General features: G+C 38.1%; 1 protein-coding gene across 1 annotated transcript in view; it reads left to right on the top strand.

Moving 5' to 3' along the window:
* Positions 1-22,662, top strand: part of LOC150090874 (uncharacterized) — a 628,907-nt gene extending 606,245 nt beyond the window's left edge. The window contains exon 20 of the mRNA XM_090375379.1: positions 21,562-22,662. Within this exon, the coding sequence (XP_090231505.1) occupies positions 21,562-21,649 (88 nt within the window). The 3' untranslated portion in view covers positions 21,650-22,662. The remainder of the gene's footprint in view (positions 1-21,561) is intronic.
* The last annotated feature ends 4,062 nt before the right edge of the window (positions 22,663-26,724 follow it).

The following is a 26,724-nucleotide window of genomic DNA, read 5'->3' as shown; positions in this document are numbered from 1 at the left end:
TCACAAGTATAAGACTAATGAGAGATGGGTTCAGAGACAGTATTATGACCTCAACACAGATTGACTGATCAGTAGTGCACCACAACATTTGCATCAGATTTTACTGTAAGTGTTTTATATGTATGGCAAGAGTATATTTAGTGCAGTTATACCAATGTTATGCTGTGGAGGTGGTTTTTGGGCTGTGTGATCCAGTGAAGTGGTAAAACTTCGTATATCTAATATACTCTTAGAAGAAGCTGTATGATCATAAATTTGGTATGTTGTGGACTTTTGTCAGCTAGCTGACTTTCTATTACGAATCCCTAAAATGAACACACATTTTCACTGGCATTTTTGTTTTTTAGGAGCATCAGGCCATATTGCTCCATTCTATATTTACGTCTGTAGAAGTGCATGTTCATGGACTAATTTTGATGTTGTACAGGCTGAAAAACCTGGAATAACTCACAGGGAAAATTCCTACTCATTATACCTGAAATTGGTAAATTACAACATTGAATGAGGAGGATTTTTAGGAATTCCTCCATTTTGTGATGGAAATTGAACCAACAACTCTCCAAATGAATGAATAGTGATGTAACCACTATACTTTCACACAGGATATTGTTTCTGTATAGCAGTTGAAAGTCTACTGACTTGAAACAGAATTTGTGCAATACAAGTTGCTACTTAAGTTTTGGAAGCACTAGGTCTGCCCTAGTCGAGTGGTCAGGAGCGTGAGTGCAGCAGCACACACTCTTGAGTGGACCTGGGTTCAAACCCGTGACTGCTAAATACGATTAACGTTTGTATTGATTGATTGATTTAATGTAAACTCCACTGATCTAGGAGTGGTAGATGACTTTCATCAACCGGTGAAATACCACCACTTTGCTTATTGGAGGCTTGAAGTGGTGAAACCCATATTTAGTCTCTAGAGCAAAGTTTTTGGCATCCCCCTCCCCCCATACTTCTCCTTCAACCCATGCACGGTACTAAGTACTATAGGTTTGATACCTTCGTGTTTGGGGTTTTCATAAAAAAAAAAAAAAAAAAACAAGAACTTTTTTTTTTTTTTTTTTTAATTAAAATGTTATCTAAATTTAACTTAAATATAATTGTATTTAGAGAACCGTTTCATCAATCCAGCAATGATATTCATAGAACAAATTTTTGAACCAAAACTGGTATGAAATGGGGAAGGAAAAAAAAAAAAAAAACTGAAACCAAACAAAAATGAATCGAGTTTGAAATAAAAGTTAAGTACATAAAATAAAATATCTCAAATACTTCTCAGTATCATTGAAGATAAGGAAATAGATAATTGCAGTACCAGTCATATCAGTTCTTTCATCGTAAGAAAAGAATAGATGCACTTTGATTGCAGAACTGACACGTGTACAAAGAAGCTTGAAATATAGCACATTGTCCAAGTTGAATGTCACAGAATATTCAGCCAGGTTAGAATAACAAAAACTGAGTTCAGATCTTCTCTTATCAGTGAAGCAAAGCATTGGAATGCTCCTGACAGCAAAGTCTGAACAGCAGTGCCATTGTTAGTTAATATTGACAAATGATGCAAAAAAGCACCGGAACTTTCCGTCCTTCCTAACTTATCCATCCTCTCTAACTGTTTGTCTAGTTTTCTTCCTTGAATTTATTCACACTGCTCATTTCCACAACACCAAATGGAAGTTGATTCCAACAAATCAACTATCCCTTGGCCGAAGGCAAATTTCCTCACTGTCGTTCTGCAACCATTCTTCCTCAGTTTGAATTTATGCCCCATCATGTGTGTGCAGTCTGAGCAAGAGGAAGGATACCATCCTCTTGAATTGAAGTATTAAAAGCACCCTTTTGTTCCCTTCACTCACCTTGTTCCTCATCTCTGCACCCATTCCAACAGATTCACATGCTAAAATGAGACCTCCAGAAGCTGTCTAAGAAGCCTAACCACAGCCTTATGCAACAGGATAATCACCTCCTTATCCCTGCTGGCAATCTTTCTGTATATCATTAATAAAATACCATGAGATATCCTCAAGAACTTCATGTCTATGCTGAAGTTCTCTGTGCTGCTCAGAGAACTTCATGTCTGACTGCACAATTACCCTCTGGTCCTGTTGATTCTCCACAACTCTGAGTGAGATACCACAATATATGTTATTATGCAATTACTGCTACCGATGTGAAGTACCTTGCATTTCTCAATTGTAAACTTCAATTGCCAGTTTTCAGCACATCTGCCTAATTTTTCTAAGTCTTTTTGCAGTACCCTAATTACTATCATTAACCACCCATCTTTCATATTATGTGAAAATTTAGATATTAAGCTTGATATGCCTTCATCAGTATCATTAATAAATATAGAAAATGACAATGTGCCCAGCACTGAACACTGGGGAACTTCACTGATAACAGTAGACCGAGAGCAGTAGTGCCCATTAATAACTACTCTTTGTCTTCTCCCACCCACCCATCCTATTATCCATAGCAGTAATTTTCCCCTAACACTTCACTGTTCAGTTTTTACAGCAGTATTCTAGGTTGAACATTGTCAAAAGCTTTTCTGATATCATAAGTGTATGATGTCAAAATTATTTTTTGCATCTGGCTCTTTTTGTTATTGTATCTTAGTATGCGATCATATTGGTCAGGCAAGATCACCCCTTCACAAATCCATGCTATGACTGCATTCCTGTCTAGATGGTCCTGCATTACTTCGTTAACCAGTGACTCCATAATTTTCCCTGAAACAGAAGTCAGCCTAACAGGTCTGTATTTACTCATGTCACCCAATGACATCAAAAGGTCACCCTTTGACCCAACTTTGTGAACTATAGATACACCCCTGCATCTCCAGTCCATAGGGACCTCCCCTGAAACCAAGAAAGAACTCATAATAATGGCTAAAGGTTTGGTTACCTCTTTTGCTTCTTCACTTATTATAACTGGATAAATCCCATTCACCCCAAATACCTTTTTTTTTTTTTTTTTTCCCCTTTTCTGTTTTTTTGTTTAATTTCAGCAGTTTCTCTTCCACCTTCCTCTCTGTTATCACAAAATCATATAGCTCCCTGTTAGAATTTGGTAGACTTCTTTCTTGCCCCCCCCCCCCTAAAAAAAAAGTCCTCTAATATGAGTGTAGATTTAAATGAGTAAAAATAGATATTTTTGTCTGTTTAATTTGTCAGCAACCTGAGTAGGATCAACCTCAGTTAAAGCATTCATGTGTAGTAGACCAATGTGATTCATACCCATTCCTTCTTTTTTGTGTTCACATAAGTAAAGAAGTCTTTTCTGCTTTTCTTTGCATTCATTACCAGAGTCTTCTCAAAATCTACCTTAGCTTGCCTATCCTCCTTTGTGACTTTATTGGAAACTAGTTTTTATCCACTGTAGGCCTCTAAATCACCTAATAATTTATATACATCTCATGTATTTTTCTTCCCTGCAACAAGCCGCATCACTTCATCTGACATGCATGTTGGTCTAAACCTTGAACAGTATCTCTTAATTTGTATAAAAAGCCTAGTGGCTTCTACAATTACTTTACTGAATGCTTCCCATTTAGAATTTTACTGTTGATTGAACTAAATAGAACTTAAAAATTGTCTGAGAACATTGTAGTCACCTTTTATGAAAGCAAAAGACCTTCTCTTTGCCTTTGACATTAGTTATATCTTTAAATAAATCCCACATCAATATACTGTGATCACTACTACCTAGTGGTTCCTTTATTTGCAGATTCTTAATGCATGAAGTGTCACAACTGATAAACAGATCAAGAGAATTTGTTTCTCTCATTGCCTCTAACGTGCTGGTGTAGAAAACAGTCAACCAGTAAATTTACAGAAGTCGTGTGTGTGTGTGTGTGTGTGTGTGTGTGTGTGTGTGTGTGTGTGTGTGTGTGTGTGTGTGTGTGAGAGAGAGAGAGAGAGAGAGAGAGAGAGAGAGAGAGAGAGAGCCCCACAAGTCAATATTTGGAAAATTAAAATCTCCCTTTACAAGACATTCTGGAAGTTTGTTCCAGCAATTAACCACTCGCTGGCTAAAGGCAAATTTCCGCGCATCTATTCTACATCTGTCTTTTCTTAATTTGAATTTATGCCCCCTTAGATTCATAATCTGAACAAGTGGAAGGATCCCATCAGAATTCAGCCTGCTCAACCCATTCAAGGCCTTATACACCTCAATCAGATCACCACACAGGTGCCTAGTCTCCAGCCACTGCAATTTGCAGAACTTAAGCCTCTCTTGGTAAGAGGATCCCTTCATTCCCCTCACCAATCTTGTTGCCCTTCTCTGTACACACTCAAGTAAATCTACATCCTTCCTAAAATGAGGCCTCCAGACCTGTACGCAGTACTCAAGGCGTGGCCTGACCATTGCCTTATACAGAGGGACAATCACCTCCTTTTCCCTGCTAGCAAAATTCCTATATATCATTGACAAAACCCCATGACCTGCCCTTGCAGCCTGTCTGCATTGCTAAGAAAACTTCATATCTGACTGCACAATTACTACCAGGTCTTTTTCATTTTCTAACACCTTAAGTGTAGTACCACACAGTTGGAACATGTCTCTCGGGTTACTTCTACCCATATGCAGTACTTTGCATTTGTCAAGGTTAAACTTCAGTTGCCACTTCTCAGCCCATCTGCCCAAATTTTCTAGATCCTGTTGCAGTAGCACACTGCCATTACTGTCATTAACAACCTTGCCAACCTTTGTATTATCTGCAAACTTCGACATTAAGCCTGATATACCTTCATCACTATCATTGATAAATAGACAAAATAGCAGTGGACCCAACACTGAACCCTGTGGGACTCCACTAATATTAGTACATTAGTCCACGAAGAGCAGCAGCCATTGATTGCTACCCTCTGTCTTCTCCCACTTAACCATCCTTTTATCCATTGTAGCAACTTAGCCTTAATACCATTCTGCTCCAATTTGTACAATAGTCTTCCATGCACAACAGTGTCAAAAGAAATTTCCTGAAATCCAAATATATGATATCAAAATTATTTTTTGCATCCAGTTCCTTTGTAACCACATCATAATATCTTATCAAATTTGTTAGACAAGACTTTCCCTTAACAAACCCATGCTGTGTCTGAATTATTGCTGCAGCCTTGTCTAGATGATCCTGCAATGCCTCTTTAAACAGTGACTCCATTATTTTACCCGGAACAGAAGTTAAACTAACTGGTCTGTAATTACTCGTGTCACCCTTCGATCCTCCTTTGTGAATTGGGGATACATTTGCACATCTCCAGTCCGTGGGAACCTCCCCTGAGTCCAAGGATGCTCTCATAATTATGGCTAAGGGTTTGCTTACTTCCTTTGCTGCCTCCTTTAATATAACTGGATAGATCCCATCCACCCCAGGTTCTTTTCTTATGTTTAACTTCAACAATTTCTCCTCCACTTTGCTCTCAGTTATTACGAAATTATTAAGTATCCTGCTACAATTTGATAACCTTCTGCCATTTTCAAACCTTAATAATTCCTCGTGTGAATGTAGATGCAAAATACTCATTCAGTTTGTTTCTATGTGAGCAGGATCATCAACAGTCGAACCATCGATGCCAAGTGGACCAATCAGATTCATCCCCCTCCTTTTAGAGTTTATATAAGAAAAGAAATCCTTGCTGTTTTTCTTAGCATCTTTTGCTAAGATAAGGATTTCTCGTAATCTTCCTTCGCCTGCCTAACCTTCTTTGTGACCTGATTACAGACTAGCTTATATCTGTCATAGGCTTCTGAGGCGCTTGATAATTGATATGCATCCCATGCATTTTTCTTCTCTGTTACAAGTCTCATTAGTTCATTAGATAACCATTTAGGCCTAAACCTTGAACAATATTTCTTAATAGGTATGAAACTTTTAGTAGCATCCACGATTAATTCCTTGAATGCTTCCCACTTAGAATTTACTGTTGGTAACATCGTCAGTTGATCCCACTGTACAGAATTTAAAAACTGTCTGAGACCACTGTACTCACCTTTACAGAAGCAAAAACCCTTTCCTTTACTCCTGATGGTAATTAAATCTTTAAGTAAATCCCACATCAGTAGACTGTGATCACTGCCACCTAGTGGTTTCTTTATCTGCAAATTCTTAATACACAAATGATCACTGCTGATAACCAGATAAAGAGTATTACTCTCTCTGGTTGCCTCTCGAACATGCTGCTGCAGAAAACAATCATCCAATAAATCCACAAAAGTCTGACTAGTGTGTGAGTGACCAACCCACAAGTTCCAGTCAATATCTGTGAAGTTAAAATCCCCCATTATAAGACATTCTGATTTACTAGCCCACTCTATTTCTCTGTACAATTGTTCATTGGACTCATTTGAGTCATTAGTCCTATAACACACTCCTACTCTTATTTTTGCTTTCGCAGTGCTTATGTCATACCAAACTGACTCAACAGTGCACTGTTCATCTATATCAACTGGGTTTTACGTTTTTCTTTTGATTTTATGTTTTCTTAATTAATAGTATAAACACCTCCTCCCATTCTATCCTGTCTATCCTTTCTGTACACATTGTACTCCCCAAATTCCAGTTCTGCATTCCTTATATCTGTGTGACACCACGTCTTTGCTATTCCAACAATATCCGCCTTTGATGTCTTGACCAACACTTCAAATTCATCAGATTTATTTACTATCCTTCTAGCATTGGTATACATGCTCCTATTCCTAGTTACCCTAACACATACCATAAACCCACCTATTTCACGATGACTGCCATCCGTCCCTGAAACCCCCAACACCCCTTGCTCCAGGTCGCTACTTATTCTAATAGAAGTTGTGCAAGAATCACCTTCACCTCTACCTGCGGCTAGTGTTAAATATTAGTCCTTGTATCCCCCCCAAGATATCAGTTTTCCGACCCACCAAACACTGCCTCGATATCATCAGCAAATATTCTTGCACCCTTTCTATTAAATGTATCCCATCCCTGTAGAAGCAGTCTCTCCTGTTAACAAGTACAGACCAGGCTGAAAAAAATTCTATCCCTTGAGCTTTGCACAGTCTTTCCAGGGCCGAATTGATCGACAAGGCTCTCGTCATATACTCCCTCCTATCGTGTCTGGGCAGAATTGCAGACACTTTCAAATTCAACCCTAATTCTCGGCTTTTGTTCAACAGTGATCTGTACTTGTTAAGTAATTCTGCCAGTCTCCTACTCTTAATATCATTAGTGCCGACGTGTACAACAATATCACCTTTTGTGCCCTTAAAAGATAATATCCGCTCTACAACGTCATCAACCTTTGCCCCTGGCAGACATATGCTGGTCCTGTTCCACCTATCCTTTTTACAAAGCATGTTCCCCGTTTCCCTGAATCACAGGAATCTCTTTAAAAGTTACAGCTATCAGTTACAGGCTCTGCAAAAACGATAAGTGTTTACCTGTTATTTACATGATTGTTATTTTATATTGTACTTAATACGTAGTCATATAGTTATAGTTACGCTGGTTATTTTTTATTTTTAATTTAGATAAAGAGTTTTTGTGGATTTTACTTACGATAGGTAAAACCGTTATTTCGTTCCATTTTTGTAGCCATTGTTTTTGGATATAGTGGTAGGGAATTCAAATTTTTTAATTGAGGTAGCTAGGTAGTTCTAACGCATAATTATATAGTAATACGCTTCACTGTTTCTATTTAATAGTTTCTATTCAAATACTACTGACATTTAATTTATTGATTTTTTTTTAATTTAAACTACCATGCCCAAAACTAGAGCAGCAAAGCAACGGGCACAAAGTGGCAGGAGTGCTGTGACTCGGGGGAGAACTGAGGGGGGCAATTCTCCAACGCATCACAGCCTAAAGAAATGTGCAACTTGTGAAATGTTTGCCGAACTCTCTGGAACGGAACATGATATTGCCATGGGGGATGTCTTTGTGTGTGCGCGATGCAAGGAGTGTATCGAAATCAGGCAACAACTCAGCGTTCTTATGGGCCTATATGAGAGCTTGAAGGACAGGGTGGATGCCCTCGAAGGAAGTAAATTGAGGGGCCCATCAAGCTCTCAGCTGCCCACATCAACGCCAGAGCTTGCACTTGGTCATCACGCAACACAGCGGCAACCCCTAAGGCAGAATGCGCTGGTCCCACAGGAACTAGTTGTTGTTGGTGACTCTATTGTCAGGGAAACGGGGAACATCCTTTGTAAAAAGGATAGGTGGAACAGGACCAGGGTATGTCTGCCAGGGGCAAAGGTTGATGACGTTGTAGAGCGGATATCATCTTTCAAGGGCACAAAAGGTGATATAGTTGTACACGTTGGCACTAATGATATTAAGAGTAGGAGACCGGCGGAATTACTCAACAAGTACAGGTCACTGTTGAAAAAAAGCCGTGAAATAGGGTTGAATTTGAAAGTGTCTGCAATTCTGCCCAGACACGATAGGAGGGAGTACATGATGAGAGCCTTGTCGATCAATTCGGCCCTGAAAGGATTGTGCAAGGCTCAAGGGGTAGAATTTTTTTCAGCCTGGACTGTACTTGTTAACAGGAGAGATTGCTTCTACAGGGATGGGATACACTTAAATAGAAAGGGTGCAAGAATATTTGCTGATGCTATCGAGGCAGTGTTAGGTGGGTCGGAAAACTGCTAGTTTGGGGGGATACAAAGACAAATAGTTTAACAGTAACCGCAGGCAGAGGTGAAGGTGATTCTTGCACAACTTCTATTAGAATAAGAAGCGACCTGGAGCGAGGGGTGTTGGGGGTTTCAGGGACGGATGGCAGTCATCATGGAATAGTTGGGTATATGGGATGTGTTAGGGTAACAAGGAATAGGCATAGGAGCATGTATGCTTGCATGTATACCAATGCTAGAAGTATAGTAAATAAATTTGATGAATTTGAAGTGTTGGTCAAGACATCAAAGGCGGATATTGTTGGGATAGCAGAGACGTGGTGTCACAAAGATATAAGGAATGCAGAACTGGAATTTGGGGAGTACAATGTGTACAGAAAGGATAGACAGGACAGAAAGGGAGGGGGTGTTATGCTGTTAATTAAGAAAAACATAAAATCAAAGGAAGTGCACCCAGTTAATATAGATGAACAGTGCTCTGTTGAGTCAGTTTGGTGCGGGATAAGCACTGCGAAAGGAAAAATAAGGGTAGGAGTGTGTTATAGGCCTAATGACTTGAATGAGTACAATGAACAATTGTACAGAGAAATAGAGTGGGCCAGTAAATCTGAATGTCTTATAATGGGGGATTTTAACTTCCCAGATATTGACTGGAACTTGTGGGTTGGTCACTCACACACCAGTCAGACTTTTGTGGATTTATTGGATGATTGTTTTCTGCAGCAGCATGTTCGAGAGGCAACCAGAGAAAGTAACACTCTTGATCTGGTTATCAGCAGTGATCATTCGTGTATTAAGAATTTGCAGATAGAGGAACCACTAGGTGGCAGTGATCACAGTGTGCTGAAGTGGGATTTACTCAAAGAGGTAACTACCGTCAGGGGTAAAGGAAAGGGTTTTTGCTTCCGTAAAGGGGAGTACAGTGGTCTCAGACAGTTTTTAAATTCTGTACAGTGGGATCAACTGACGATGTTGCCAACAGTAAATTCTAAGTGGGAAGCATTCAAGGAATTAATCGTGGAAGCTACTAGACTTTATATACCGATTAAGAAATATCGTTCAAGGTTTAGGCCTAAAGGTTATCAAATGAACTAATGAGACTCGTGACAGAGAAGAAAAATGCATGGGATGCATATAAATTATCAGGTGACGCAGAAGCCTGTGGCAGATATAAGCTAGTCTGTAATCAGGTCACAAAGGAGGTTCGGCAGGCGAAGGCGGATTACGAGAAATCTTTGGCAAAGGATGCTAAGAAAAACAGCAAGGATTTCTTTACTTATATAAACTCTAAAAGGAAGGGGATGAATATGATTGGTCCACTTGACATCGATGGTTCGACTGTTGATGATCCTGCTCAGATAGCAAACAAACTGAATGAGTATTTTGCATCTACATTCACACGTGAGGAATTATTACAGTTTGAAAATGGAAGAAGGTTATCAAATTGTAGCAGTGTGCTTAATGATTTTGTAATAACTGAGAGCAAAGTGGAGGAGAAATTGTTGAAGTTAAACATAAGAAAGGCACCTGGGGTGGATGGGATCTATCCAGTTATTTTAAAGGAGGCGGCAAAGCAACTAAGCAAACCCTTAGCCATAATTATGAGAGCATCCTTGGACTCAGGGGAGGTTCCCACGGACTGGAGATGTGAAAATGTGTCCCCAATTCACAAAGGTGGATCGAAGGGTGACACGAGTAATTACAGACCAGTTAGTTTAACTTCTGTTCCGGGTAAAATAATGGAGTCACTGGTTAAAGATGCATTGCAGGATCATCTAGACAAGACTGCAGCAATAATTCAAACACAGCATGGGTTTGTTAAGGGAAAGTCTTGTCTGACAAATTTGATTGGTTATTATGATGTGGTCACAAAGGAACTGGATGCGAAAAATAATTTTGATATCATATACTTGGATTTCAGGAAAGCTTTTGACACTGTTGCGCATGGAAGACTACTGTACAAATTGGAGCAGAATGGTATTAAGGGTAAGTTGCTACAATGGATAAAAGGATGGTTAAGTGGGAGAAGACAGAGGGTGGTAATCAATGGGTGCTGCTCTTCGTGGACTAATGTTATTAGTGGAGTCCCACAGGGTTCGGTGTTGGGTCCACTGTTGTTTTGTGTATTTATCAATGATATTGATGAAGGTATATCAGGCTTAATGTCGAAGTTTGCAGATGACACAAAGGTTGGCAGGGTTGTTAATGACAGTAATGGCAGTGTGCTACTGCAACAGGATCTAGATAATTTGGGCAGATGGGCTAAGAAGTGGCAACTGAAGTTCAACCTTGACAAATGCAAAGTACTGCATATGGGTAGAAGTAACCCCAGAGAAACGTACCAACTGTGTGGTACTACACTTAAGTTGGTAGAAAATGAAAAAGACCTGGGAGTAATTGTGCAGTCAGATATGAAGTTTTCTGAGCAATGCAGACAGGCTGCTAGGGCAGGTCATGGGGTTTTGTCAATGATATATAGGAATTTTGCTAGCAGGGAAAAGGAGGTGATTGTCCCTCTGTATAAGGCAATGGTCAGGCCACACCTTGAGTATTGCGTACAAGTCTGGAGGCCTCATTTTAGGAAGGATGTAGATTTGCTTGAGCGTGTACAGAGAAGAGCAACACGATTGGTGAGGGGAATGAAGGGATTCTCTTACCAAGAGAGGCTTAAGTTCTGCAAATTGCAGTGGCTGGAGACTAGGCACCTGCGCGGTGATCTGATTGAGGTCTATAAGGCCTTGAATGGGTTGAGCACGCTGAATTCTGATGGGATCCTTCCACTTGTTCAGATTACGAACCTACGGGGACATAAGTTCAAATTAAGAAAGGACAGATGTAGAATAGATGTGCGGAAATTTGCCTTTAGCCAGCGGGTGGTTAATTGCTGGAACAAACTTCCATCTGTCGTTGTGGAAGTTGATAGGTTAAATAAATTTAAGGAGGAACTGGACAGGCATTTGGTGGGAATGGTGTGATGATTTTTTTTTTTTTTCTTTTTTGGCTGATGCTGCATAAGCTCCTGCACTTGCTTTCTTGCATCATGTGCCACTACTACTACTACTACTACAGCTACTAGTTCTGTGGGACCAGCGCATTCTGCCTTGGGGGTTGCCGCTGTGTTGCGTGATGACCAAGTGCAAGCTCGGTCATCACGCAACACAGCGGGATGACCAAGTGCAAGCTCTGGCATTGATGTGGGCAGCTGAGAGCTTGATGGGCCCCTCAATTTAGATCCTTTGAGGGCATCCACCCTGTCCTTCAAACTCTCATATAGGCCCATGCTGAGTTGTCGCCTGATTTCCTTACACTCCTTACATCGCGCGCACACAAAGACATCCCCCATGGCAATATCATGCTCCGTTCCAGAGAGTTCGGCAAACATTTCACAAGTTGCACATTTTTTTTAGTCTGTGATGCGTTGGAGAATCGCATTTGCATTTGTCAATGCAATATTAAACTTCAGTTGCCAATTCTCAGCCCATCTACCTAACTTTTCTAGATCCTGTTGCAGTAACATACTGTCTTTACTATCATTAACAACCCTGCCAACCCTGAAAACTTGGACATTAAGCCTGATACACCTTCATCGATATCACTGATAAATACACAAACCAACAATGGGCCCAGCACCAAACCCCGGGGGGGACTCCACTAATAACATTACTCGACATAGAGCTGTGTCCATTTATTACCACTCTCTGCCGTCTCCCACTCAACCTTCCCTTTATCCATTGCAGCAACTGGCCCTTAATGCCATACCTCTCCAATTTGTACAGCAGTCTTCCATGTGCAACCGTATCAAAAGCTTTCCTGTAATCCAAGTATATGAGATCATCATTGGACTCGGGAGAGAATCCTTTGGATTGGACACAAAATGAACACAAATGAACGTTTGTTTAGGAGCATTAGCAACTAAGGCCATATTGCTCCGGGGATATGCGGTGGTCATTCCCTGACCTTTCTGCATCCTCTGTATTTGGTGGTCAGGGGCTCGAACCCTGGTCTAATCAAGAAGCGTGTGCTATGCACTGCTGCTGCTGCCCACCTGGCCATGGAGGCGCCTTTTGGATTGGTGAAGTGCCAAAGTAATAAAGGCAATTCTAAGGGTGAAGTCGGTAAATACAGACTGGTTAGTCTGACTTTAGTGGTAAAGAAAATGTTAGAGGCAGTAATTAAGAGTACACTCCAGGGACATTAATAAAAGTGGCATATAGCATAGATTTGTTAAGTAATCATGGTTTTGTACTCATGTTTAACTAACCTATAAGCTATTTTGACACAGATACTAATGAGGTGGATGTAATGAATTTTCAGGGAACAATTTGTATGGTTAATTTGGATTTTAGCAAAGTATTTGACTCAGTCCTTCATGAGAAGTTACTGCATAAGCTGGAACATGTTGGGATTTCTGGAAAGATTCTAAGATGGATTGCAGGGCGGCTGCAGGGCAGAAGGTAGAGGGTTGTAATTAATGGATATTATTCAGATTGGTGTAATGTCAGAATTGGGATTCCCCCAATGATTGCTTTTTGGACCACTATTGTTTCTGATTTTCATGAATGGCATCAACAAAGTGATAAAGGGCCAAAATTTGCAGATGACATAAAGATTGGGAGGAGTCATCAATAATCAATGTCAAGCAGTGCTCTTCCAGTATGACTCAAATGGGTTTCAAGGATGATCATTAAAGTGGCAGCTTTGTTTTAATGCAGCAGAATTCAAGGTCTTACACTTGGAGAATAGTGGCAACAAAATTACTTACCCACTTGGTGGGGTTGAATTAAAACAGTAAAGGAAGAAAGGGATCTGGGAATTACAATACGATCGATGTGAAATTTTCTGGGCAGTGTGGACAGGCGGCCAGAAAGCCCATAGTGTGCTATCTATAATTTATCAAAAAAGTATCTTGTAAAGATAGGGAGGTCACAATCCCAATGTATAAGGCAATTATAAGTCCACATTTGGAATACTGTGTCCAAGCATTGAGACTCGGAAAAAAGACATTTAGAATATTGAAAGGGTCTATTAAGACAGTCAACTCGCACAGTGAGTTTAGCAAATGGGTGACTGGAAAGAATTCAATTATGTGGGCTATAGAGCTCGTTGAGCAGGCACCTGTGGAGGAGATGTACCTGATTGAAGTTTATAAAGTTCTCAGAGGGGTTAGCAAAATGAATGAAGGTGAATTTTCACTATAATAAAGAATTCCATAACTAATGGCCATAAATTCAAAGAGGTTTAGACTGTAGTAAGATTTTACTGTTTTCTTTTAGCCAGCAAATCATTGATTACTGGATCAAGTTGCCTCTGCAGGTAGTTGAGGCTGACAGCCTGAAGAAATTCAAAGGTCAACTGAATAGTTAATTATATAAAAAGGAAATCGCATGATTTATTTATTTTTTTTTTTCCCAGGCAGCAATAGCCTCTGACTTTCTTGCATTATATGTCAAATACTAATACCAATATCACACACATATTTTTACACAAATACACATTGTTTTGTATTTGTGTAAAACCTTTTAAAAAACCAAAAACGTGTTCATTTTCATCATTCAAAAACAGTTCATGAAATTCAACAGGAATTGTTTTTGGATTTACTTTTTGGAAATTGCCAGTTTCTTATAACAAATGCACTTCATATTGAGGTATTGTTTATAGAGAAGTCAATTTGTAGTACAGTACAAAAAGAATGGGCAACAAGGAATAGCTTGGTTACATAATCAAAGCTTGCCTTTTACATATATAACATTAGTAAAAGAAATGTCAGCTTGGCCATATTAGCCATATGGTGCAAAGAAGCCCTGGACTTTAGTAGCAGCAGCCAAAAAATAATAATAAACCACATACTTGGCTCCCTCCTCACACTATCCAGCTGAGCTTTGACTTTTTCCAAGGGCCCCGGGTGCCAAGCGTTTCTTGAGGCCAAGCGATTTTCTGTGCTAAATAGTACTGCGATTCCTATAGCGATTTTCCAAAGCGACTGAGTTTTTCCTTGTTTCATTTCGTTCATAAGCCTTTCTGTTTATTTAGCTCTACTTTTTAAAAGTATAGAAAGAGAGCCAGAAAAAGGAAAGTACCTTTTTCTTTATTGTATATACTAACCGTACTAACTCCTACGCTTGGCCACAAGCGGCACTGCTCCTGCCTCCCCGTGGCGGGGCCGGTAACCTGGGTGGAAAAGCTAATCCCCCAGGGCGAAAAGGAGCCGACATGGATAAAGAAAATTATCCAGCCTTAGAGCCTTCAAGCTCAAATACCATAGATTGGTATAACTCCGATGAAAGTAGTGCGCAACATAAGCGCTTAAAAATAGATAATCATCAACCTGAGTATCCAACTTTCCTGATTATCCATTCCTTAACTAGTCAACCAGTGAGCAAACTTTCTCCATTTATTATACAGAGATTTCTAGAAAATGCTGCTGGATCACCTAAAATGGTCAAAAGGTTACAGTCAGGGGATTTGCTTGTGGAAACTACGCAGTCGAAACATTCAGAATTGTTGTTAAAGATGACAACATTTGGTGGTATCCCTGTTAAAATATCTCCCCACTCAACCCTAAATAGTTCCAAAGGTGTTATCTCTGAGTGGGATCTATTGAATGTAACAGAAGAGGAGCTTGTACAAGAACTTAAAGACCAAAAGGTCATACAAGCTAAGAGAATTTTGACTCGTAGAGATGGCAACCTCATTCCAACCCGCAGTGTAATTCTCACATTTAATACTCCAAACTTACCAAATACTGTAAAAGCTGGTTATCTTAATTGCCATATCCACCCATATATACCAAATCCAATTCGGTGTTATAAGTGTCAGAAGTTTGGACACTCTCAGGCAACATGTCGAGGAAACACAATATGCCCAAAATGTGGATCCCAGGATCACACTCAAACAGACTGTACTGCTTCATCTCCAGTTTGCCCTAACTGCAGGGAAGATCATCCTGCATATTCTAGAAATTGCGAGCTATGGAAAGTTGGAAAAAAAATACAGAAATTTAAAGTTGAAAATAAAGTGACTTATCAGGAAGCGAGACGACAAATACTGAAAGATACTCCTGCACGTTCATATGCAGATGTTACAAAGAAATATCGTTCAATTGCTACACAAACCAATGACTCAGTTCCACCGAACATATCACTTGCTGAATGGGCTAGAGCTCAGCTTTCAGTTCCTCAGCCATCCTTAAAACAACACAACAGAGACCAGACTTGTAATACCCCAATTTCCATCCCCACCACTAGTGGCATCAAGTCACAAAGTGAGACCAGGATGACAAATGCTGAATCTTCTACTAAAACGCAGATTAATACTGCAGAAATGGATACAGATGACAAAACTCAACAAGAACCTATATTAGAAATTCATGCTGAAGAAGACATGGACACTGGACGGCCTACCTTTCCTAAAAAAGATAAAATTAAAATAGATCGCAATAAGCCTACTGCCTCTAAAAGGCAACCGGATCATCCTACCACTAAAACTAAATAATGAAGTGCATTTTACAATGGAATTGTCGAGGACTACGTACTAATACAGATGAACTTTATGAACTAATCCGAGATTTCAATCCAGTAGGCATTTGTTTACAGGAAACATTTTTAACTCCACAAGTGACCCCCTCAATAAAGAAATATATTTTGTACAGGCGTGACAGGAATACAGCAACTGCAGCCCATGGAGGTGTAGCGGTTTTGGTATCCGTTACTAATCCGTCCAGACAAATCCCCTTAAAAACTAATTTAGAAGTTGTTGCTGTAAGAATAGAAATTGGAATATCTTTATCTCTTGTTTCTATTTATCTTCCACCAAACCAAACGTATACACTCCGTGACTTTGATGAGCTCCTTGCCCAGATACCACCTCCTTTTTGTTTGATGGGTGACTTTAATGGACACCACCCGTTATGGGGAAGTCTCCGTATGGATAAAAGAGGGCAGCTAATAGAAACATTACTGGACAAACAAAATTTAACTTTGCTGAACACCGGTGCACATACTCATGTTCATTTTCCCTCAGGAAATACTTCAGCCATAGATCTGTCTATCTGCTCCCCCGCTTTGTACCCAAGTATACATTGGGCTGTATTGGATAATCCCCATAATAGTGATCATCTTCCAATTACTTGTAAATTCCAAACTACCCCCACCACCCGGAAACTCGCAGAAGATGGAAATTTACAAAGGCAAACTGGGAAAAATTTTCCTTAAGTACAGTTTTAGATAAAAACTTCATTCTGAACCAGTCAATAGATGAAGCTAATGACCATATTACTAAACGGATACTAGCAGCAGCTGATAAAGCTATTCCTCAGTCGTCGACTCATCCACGCAGGTGCAAAAACTACTGGTGGAATGATGAATGTAATAAAGCAAAAAAAGAAAAGAACAAAGCTTGGAATATTTTCCGCAAGCTTCCCACTATTATTAACCTTATAAATTACAAGAAACTAAATGCTAAAGCACGACAAATAAGAAGGAAAGCCAAAAAAGATTCTTGGATTCAGTTCGCTTCCACTATCACCAAAAACACCGATACTAGATTAATCTGGAGGAAAATCCAACATCTGAATGGCAAATATCCATTGTCATCCTCTCCAATATTGATCTGTAATGGACAGGAACTGTCTTTCCCCAAAGACATTGCAAACGTTTTTGCTAAAGCCTTTGCAAAAATTTCAGCAGCAAATTCATATGACACTTCATTCCAACAAATTAAAGTGGTAGTAGAAAGGTTTAAGTTAAATTTCAATGCCAGTCTGTCTCTTCCATATAATCAGCCTTTTACTATATCCGAGTTAACGGATGCTCTTAATAGATCACCCAATAGTGCAGCTGGACCTGATGGTATATTTTATATTATGCTAAAACACTTGAATGATACTGCTTTACAAATTCTTTTAATATTTTTTAACAGAATTTTTGAGGAAGATGTTTATCCGCTCTCTTGGAAACATTCACTTGTATTAGCCATCCCTAAACCAGGAAAAGACCTCTCTAATCCAGGAAATTATCGTCCAATTTCCTTAACTAGTTGTTTGGGGAAAACACTAGAGAAAATGGTTCTTAACCGCCTCACCTGGTTTCTTGAGACACATAACATCTTGCATAAAAATCAGTATGGCTTTCGGCAAAATAGATCTGCATTAGATATGATGACCAAAGCAGAATCAAACATCAGAAACACTTTTGTCAGAAATGACCACCTCGTTATGGTAAGTTTCGATTTAGAAAAGGCCTTTGATACAACATGGCGTTTCGGTATTCTTCGGGATCTTTACACCTTTGGTTTACGAGGCAGGCTTCCTTTGTTTATTCAGAGCTTTCTCCAGGGCAGAACCTTTCAGGTTAGTCATTTAAATGTTCTTTCTAGAATTCATATACAGGAGGAGGGGGTCCCTCAAGGATCTATCTTGAGTCCTACGTTATTTTTAATAAGAATAAACAATATCATCCATGATATTCCAAGCACAGTAGAATTATATCATTATGCAGATGACCTCATGATTTCGTGCCAAGGAAAAACTATGAATTCTATTGAGAGACAGCTTCAAATCTCAATTAACAAAATTGAGCTGTGGATGTCTCGCAATGGCTACCGCTTATCACCACAAAAATCTAACTGTATTCATTTCTGTAAAAAACGTAAGATCCACCCTGAGCCTGAACTGCATCTTAAAAATTTCACCATACCTCTTTCCAATAGTATCAGATTTCTTGGCCTAATCCTGGACAATAAATTAAACTTCTTACAACGCATCACATATCTGAGAACCATTTCCTTGAAAAAATTAAATATCCTCCGAGTACTCTCTTCATTGACATGGGGTGCTGACCGATACACTCTGCTTCGGCTTTATCGGGTATTAATTCGATCTCGTTTGGATTACGGAGCTCCAATCTATGACTCTGCCAGGAAAAGTGCACTAACTCGGCTAGACACTATCCATCACAGTGCCCTAAGAACTGCTTTAGGAGCATTCAGAACATCCCCTGTACAGAGTCTATATATAGATGCACACGAACCTCCACTCCATCTTCGGAGGAAAATGTTGATCCTCAACTATGCAGCAAAAATACGGAGTCTTCCTTTTCATCCTATCTCGTGATACTTATTTGAGCCCCAGTGGACCACATTTTATCAAAACAAACCTAACGAAAACAAGCTTATTGGGATAAGGTTGCTACAGTTATCACAATGTTGGAATCTAGGCATGGAAATGAGCAGTCACGACCCTCCGTGGTCTGATTATACACCGGTCTTTGACTTCTCATTCCAACAATGGGGGAAAAGGCAAGCAGCAGACCTTACCATCAGGAAACTCCATGCTGCACATGTCGCAGAAAATTCTCGGTGTTTTCAAATATATACCGATGGCTCGAAAACAAGTACGACAGTGGGCGCAGCGGCAGTTTCTTCTATCTTTTCTACTTCTGTGTCCCTTCCAAAGGAATGCAGCGTCTATTCTGCTGAACTGTGGGCGATTAAAATAGCTCTGGATCACGTGACTAATCTGTCCAGGAAGCAAATTATGATCTACTCTGATTCTCTGAGCGCAATAAAATCGTTGAAAAATCCATCCAAACCAATCCACCCCGTCTTGAAGCAAATTAGATCACAGATTATTGCGTTACAAGCTGTAAACCAATCAGTCAGTTTCTGTTGGATACCAGGCCATGTAGGCATCAAAGGAAATGAATACGCAGATCAAGCTGCTAAACATCCAATCAATGTAAGATCTTCTAACTACCAAGTGCCATACACAGACTACAAATCAGTCATAAAAAACATGTGTGAAGAGCAATGGTTGCAAGTGTGGCAGGCTCAGTACGGCAATAAACTGCTTCAATTTAAACAGGAACCTAAGTTGTGGCCCTCAAGCATGCGATCAAATAGGCAAGAGGAGGTGATCCTGGCTAGGACGCGTATTGGGCATACGTATCTAACCCATATTTATCTTCTCAAGGGGGAAGATCCGCCTATTTGTACATTTTGTCAGACTACACTTACGGTGAAACATATTCTAATAAATTGCAATCATTATAATAATTATCGAAACAAAATTTTCAAATCGCTTTCACATCTGCAAGAACCTTTGACATTAGCACATCTGATTGGAGACAATGCAAATCTAGCTGAGTTCTTTTATTTCTTAAAGCAGACGGGATTATTTTACAGATTTTAACTGGTAATGGCACTACCGAATAGAATCGGGCACAATATGGCCTTAGCAGCCCTTGTGCCATTAAACATCATATCAACCAACCAACTTTTTCCAAGCTGTCCACCTCAACCACCCATGGTGACAGCTTATTCCAATAATTGACAACTTGCTAGCTAAAAGAAAACAGATTGTTGAAAATATATAAATATGAGAGCTATTCAATAAAGAATGATAATTTTTCATGAACAGCCATAGCTTGCTATTTCTATCTGAGCTGCAGAATTTAAGACCAAACAAAGCTGCATCTTGTAGCAACTCTTCAATTGATTTGTGTGCACGGTGTGACCTTGGTGGTCAATCAAGTTTATGCCTTTTCAGTTTTGACTGCATAACATGTGAGGAACAGTATGATGCTCTCAAATTTTGTTTTGCCTCCAGAAAACATCAACTGAACCATATGAAATGTTAAAGGATAAATCTGTGTTCCCATATAAGCACAGCCCACAGGTGGTTTAGAATGTTTAAAGATGAATGTGATTCAATCACAGAAATCGACGGTCCTGGAGCTCCAACCACTGCTGTCGCCACAGAAACCGTAACCGCTGCTGTAATTGTAAGAGAAGATCATTGTATAAGAGTAAGGAAACTGGCAGAGCAGTTGAAAATATCAGTAGGAAGCATCTGTATTCTCCATGACCATTTGCATATGACATGTTTGTGCACCCTGGATTCCAAGATTAAGGAGCATGCACAGTATTCTCCATGACCAGTTGCATATGGCGCTGGGTTTCAAGACTATTCACTCCTGAGCAACAGCAAGTTCAGGTAGAGGTTTGTTGGGAGTTGCAATAGATAGTTACTGAAGATGGTGAGGTTCTGCACAAGGTGATAATAGTGGATGAGAAATGGCTTCATCATTTTACTCTTTCGAAATTATGGCTTCATCATTTCGACCCAGAGAGTACGCATTAGAGCTCTGATTTGAAGTCTGCAGAAAGGGTTATGGTCATCTCTTTTTTATGGCATTCAAGAAATGGTTTACCATCATGTTGTGCCGCATTATATATGACTATTACAGGATCTTACTACAGAACTGTACTGTGCACTTTGCAGGATTACATTATTTACAAACGCCACAACTGCATGCAGGTAGATGGATGCTGCATCACGATAATGCAAGACTTCACATTGTTCATACTGTCATTGAGTACTTAGCCAATATTAATATCAAATGTGTTCCTCATCCACCCTATAGCCATGACCTTGCACCCCGTGATTTTTTTTTATTTCCAAAGTTAAAGAAGCTGCAAATAAAACGCTTCCAGCCATCAGAAGTTGTAAAGGCATCAGAGGTGATTCTCAAATGCATGTCAAAAAATGGCTTCCACTGTTTTTTGAAGAATGGCAAAAACTTTGGAGTAAGTGAATTTTGCTATAAAAAAGGGAGTCTCCCTGTATGGAAAATATGTGAATTTTCAAGGCCAAAAATTAAAGTCAACTTATATACCACGATATAAGAATAATGCATGTGAAAAATAATAAAAAATTGATGGAGCATATGTGGAATCTCTGGGATCCCTTTGCAGAATGCCAAAATTCTCACATTGAAAATCTTCTAAAACCCCAACAAGCTCTCGTGGAACCCAGTTTGAAAACCTATGCTCTTGGTTATTGCAGAATGACAACATTCATTTTTATCCAGAAATTTCTAATAATTTTTATTCTTTTTTTGCTTTTGTAAATCTTGATTAATATTTTTTTTTTTTTTTTTTTTTTAGAGTAGATTTTCAGTATATGATTCGTGGGAAGAAGAAACAATTGCCACCCAACGATGTAAAGTCAAGACCAAGTTGTATATCTCACTAAAAAGCCAGCACATTAGTGTGCACAATACTCTGCTTCCTTAATTAATGGAGCTGAAACATTCCATTTTGTGTAATTTCACTAAATAGGAGTATGAGTTATTTAACAATCTGTAGTTAGTCAGTCAGCCAATCGTGTTAGGCAGTATTTGCTCCAAAATGTGATTTAGAGTATATATTGTGAACTGCAATTCCACTGTGATGGAAAAGATATAAAAAGAGATCTGCAAATATTATATAACTGTTTGCTGAAGAATGCTATTTTCAGATGATAATATTTATTTTATGTCTGTTGTATAATTTACATTTATAGTAACTATGTTAAAAATGTTTAAGGTCACACTTTTACTTCTGTTTATTGGTAGTTTCTTAAACACAAAGTTGAGCATGGTGTCACTTATTCAGGGTATCATCTACCAGTGCATTTGAACACTTTTTCATTTAGTTTCTTTGTAATTCTTACTTTCTGTCAGTTCACAGAAAAGTAAATAAAGAAAACATCTGATTCCCTAAAACAATTACTTTTCCCTTGTTGCAATTAATGAAGTGGAGAAGTATATAAAAGGTGCCTCTCTTCCACTACACACACACACTTATTTTTATGCTGTAAACTTTTTTAAGCTTAGTTTCAGTTTAAAAATGTTAAATATAATCAAAGTAAAATCAACTGTAGATACTGTCTGTTTTGCCATATTGATTGTTAAGAGATGCCAAGAATTTAATGCCAGTTGTAATATGTGGCCTCATCTATCCTAGTCATTAGTAAGACTGAATAATATTTAGAATTAATATTTTTATTTACTCTGCTCTGTTTTACTTTTTGAGTACTGTTTTAGTGTTAACTCAATTATGCTAGAAAGGAAATTATTTTATCTTTACATTATAACCACAGCTTATGAGCTGAGCTCATATGTTCATATAACTGAAGAAACATTTCTCACAAGGATATGTATAAAGAGCATAATTTTACATCTATATTAGTTGTTGGATTCAATACTTTAAATAAAATTAATTAAAAAAACATTGGATGCCTTTAGTAAAGAAATTAACATATTAAAACAACTAATTCATCATTCATTGATTATTCTTTTTCTATTTTTACTCTATAATCATACTTAAAGTATAGGATAAAGTGTGCAAGCATTTAAAAATATTAGAGATGGATTTCAAACTGCATCTCTAATACGTTTTATTTAATCAAAATACTATAACTTACCTGTAAGTTGTGCCAATAATCATGGTAAATAAATGACTAACAAAATGTAAATAAATAAAATTGTGTGTGTGTACAACACATACATGCTCATGCACACACACTCATGCACATATCTATTGAATGTTGTTTTTTGTATAAAGTTGGAACAGTTGGGTTTTTGTTTTATCCAGCTAAAAATTTTATTTGATTAAACTGCTTAATCATTTACTTCAAATATATTTTGACTGAAATGTCTGGTGGAATGTGAAGCATCAAAAACAAACAGCTTTCTGGGGTGCAAAGAGCTCTAAAAATTTAAAGGTACGCAATAATTTCAACTTGCTTTTATAATCTGCAAAAAATTAATTTAATATTATTGTCTTGAGGTTCTCAAAATATCTCCAAGTATGAAATCAGTAATGCAAAGTTAAAATCTACTCCATGATATGCCATCCACAGTGGTTAATATATGGAAGGTACTGAGCAAGATAGTGTATAGAATAAAGCGAAATAATTTTACCTAAAACTGCTAGTGTGTAATTCATTCACTCACTCACTGTTACTTTCATAATACAAAACATTCTGAAAGTGACATGTACCAGTTGTAAGCAACTCAATAACTAGTGGTCTTAAAATATATTTAAATGAGGAAATACAGTACTTGCACTTTACTAGCTATAGTTATTGTATTCTATAATTTTGACCTCTGTGATTTAAAAAATCTGCCTTCACTGTCTTTAAAAGTCTTGTGTAGAGGTTTTCTAAAAATGTGCTCATTTAAATTTTTTTTTAAATACATGACATATGTCAACACACTTGGTATCTCAGAACTCTACAGTCTTGGGAGCATGTGCCATCCAGAGTGGTTAGCTTATGAAAGGTACTAAGTAAGATGGCATATAGAATAGAGTAGTGGATATTCTAGTTGAAATAATTTTACCTAACACTACTATTGTTATTGAAGTTCATCATGAATTTTGAATGAAATTTTAGTGCAGAAAAGCACAAAGTAGTAATAAACAAAATAACTAACAAGTTACAACATTTTTGCTAACTCTACACTGATGGTGATGTGCACATGGTTTAGAACTAAAGTTTGCAAAATTTATGAGCCCCATTTTTATTACATAGATCTACTGAAGGCCAAGACCTGCTCACAACAGAATTTTCAAAAATTGAAAAGTTTAAATTTAGTTTCCAGTTTCATTTAATGTTGACAATGCACCTATAGACTTGCAGTATGATGACATCCTGAATGAAAGCTTTAAAAATAGTCCTTTGGCACAGTAAATAAATAAAGGTTCAAAAGGCTAAAGGACTTCACTTAAAAGTTTTAATAATGTTTTGGTCAACATATATTTGTGAAAACTTTTTTTTGGTTGTAAAATTTAATAAATCAAAAAATCATTCTAGTTATGATTGATGATAATTGACATTCAATTTTGCACATAAATTATAGTGCTTTCAAACTGAATGACAAAGAACTACAACAACTGCAAAAACTGGTATCCTTAATTATATTAAGTTTATCTTACAGAAAGTTTATTAATTTTTGAATTACTTTGTTATTTTACACTTATTGTAACTTACAGAATATTTTTTAATATTATGGTATGGTTTTCCTGAATAAAAGTTGTTTCTAAATATATAGTTAGTTATTTTTTTTACAAACTAAAAAGTGCGATTTAATTTGATAACTTTTGTTAAAATATTTTCTTATAAAAAGTCATATGAACTGAAATGAGTCAATTACATAGTGTGCATCCCAGCATCTGTGGGAAGCTGTGAATTTTAGAAACTTAAAATAAACTGAAACACGTTTCTTAAATTACAGAAATGTTCCTGGTGCAGACCCTGCAGGTTCCCAACAAACATTATGGCCCAATAGGACATTTCTGTTTTTTAATTTTGTCGTCAAAACAAAACATTTACTCACCCTTAATGTAGAAGCAACTAATACTCTCTGAATAACTAATAATTGCCATTTGCTATTAACTTCAGATATCCTCAGAGCTGGATTTACCGAATTTCAATGTCATAGTTGCTCCTGTGCCCCGAAGATCAAGGGGCCCTGGAGCAATGTAGGGGAACAATAGAATTAATGTTGGTCCAGGTCACCATCATGACCTTACTTTCAGGGCCTCTAAAAATATATGATATTTAGGCTGTCTAGCATTTGGGTTCTAGACTACTTAAAAACATCTTACGATATCCTAGTCTTGAGAGAATTTATAAAAAATTAATTCACAAAAGTACTTTTCTGAATTTTTTATAATAATAAATCAAAAAATCATTCTAGTTATGACTGGTGACAATTTACATTAAATTTTGCACATAAATTTTAATGCTTTCACACTGAATGACAAAGAACTACAATATAGTTGCAAAAACTGGTATCATTAATCACATTCAGTTTATCTTACAGAAAGTTTATTAATTTTTGAATTACTTTGTTATTTTGCACTTATTGTAACTTACAGAATATTTTTTAATATTGTGGTATGGTTTCCTGAATAAAAGTTGTTTCCAAATATATAGTTAGTTATTAAATATTTCTTCAGCCCTCCTTTCACTCAAAGTTCACTAGATACCCACTTTAACATTGTGAAGAAGATATAGGTTTTCCAGAATCTGTTATTTTGGATGTTCACATGTCTGTTCAAATGTCCATAATATATATATATATATATACACAGACACACACACACACACACACACACAGGGTGTTTCAAAAATGATGGTCAATAATTTAAAGGTGAAAAGTACAAACTAAAATAGACAAAAAAGTCCCAGTGAACATCGGGCCGCAACTGAACCGTTTTCGAGATAATGCAAATTTTCTGTTAAGATCCACCACTGACTATGGGAGCACTAGTTTAGCAAAAAGCTGTGAATCCTTTGCTAAGGGTGATTTTATTAAACATAAGATAATACATTTTTAATTTTTGGTTTCAACACAGGATTTTACAGATGTTACACATTACAGGATGTTACAGAAGATGTTCAAAATTCTGTCCTTGCATCCATACACAGCTTTGTAGTGTTCTCTGCATTGAGTTGCGAATCCTCTCAGGCATTCCTGGGTCATTTCTGATTTGCTGAAAGGCTCCTTCAACCCGACACTGCAATTACTCAACTGTGTTAATGTCAGAAGTGTACACCAAGCTTTTTACATGACCCCAGATACAAAAATCCATAGGATTTAAGTCTGGTGATCTGGGAGGCCACATTACTGGCCCACCTCTACCTGTCCACCATTGACCATACCTTCTTGTAAGATACCTAGTTGCAACTCGAGAAAAATGTGCTGGTGCACCATCTTGCATAAGCACGTGTTCTGGCATTGCTGAGGTGGCACATTATCATCATCAAGGAGGGCTGGAAGAACAATCTGCAGGAACTGAAGGTACAGCTCTCCTGTTAGCCTGTTTGGCAGAAAGTGTGGTCCAGTTAGACAGTCTCCTAGTAGTCCTGCACAGACATTCAGCGAGAAACGTTGCTGATGTCACGACTTGTGAATTGCATTAGGATTTTCGTCGAACCAAACGTGTTATGAAAATTAAAAATACCATCACGAGTAAACCCAGCTTCGTCAGTGAACAAAATGTTGTTTAAAAATTTGGGGTTGAGGACACAGTTGTTGCATCCACTCGCAGAAGTTCACTCTGGGAAGGTAGTCTGTATCGCTGAGACCTTGTAGTATACACTGGATATGGTAGGGGTACAGTAATTGGCGATGTAAAATTCACCACACACACTACTATGACTCAGTACACACTCTTGCAGAGCAACCCTCCATGTCGAAATTCCTGGATTTTGTTCTATTCTTTCTAACACCCTTTCCTCAACATCAGGTGTTATGCTTCTGGGCCTACCTGCTCATA

Source organism: Mastigoproctus giganteus, chromosome 1 (assembly GCF_048544385.1).
Source record: "Mastigoproctus giganteus isolate SK-2022 chromosome 1, ASM4854438v1, whole genome shotgun sequence".
Classification (NCBI taxonomy): Eukaryota; Metazoa; Arthropoda; class Arachnida; order Uropygi; family Thelyphonidae; genus Mastigoproctus; species Mastigoproctus giganteus.
The sequence above is the reverse complement of the archived record's forward strand: the minus strand, read 5'-3'. Positions and strand labels throughout refer to the sequence as shown.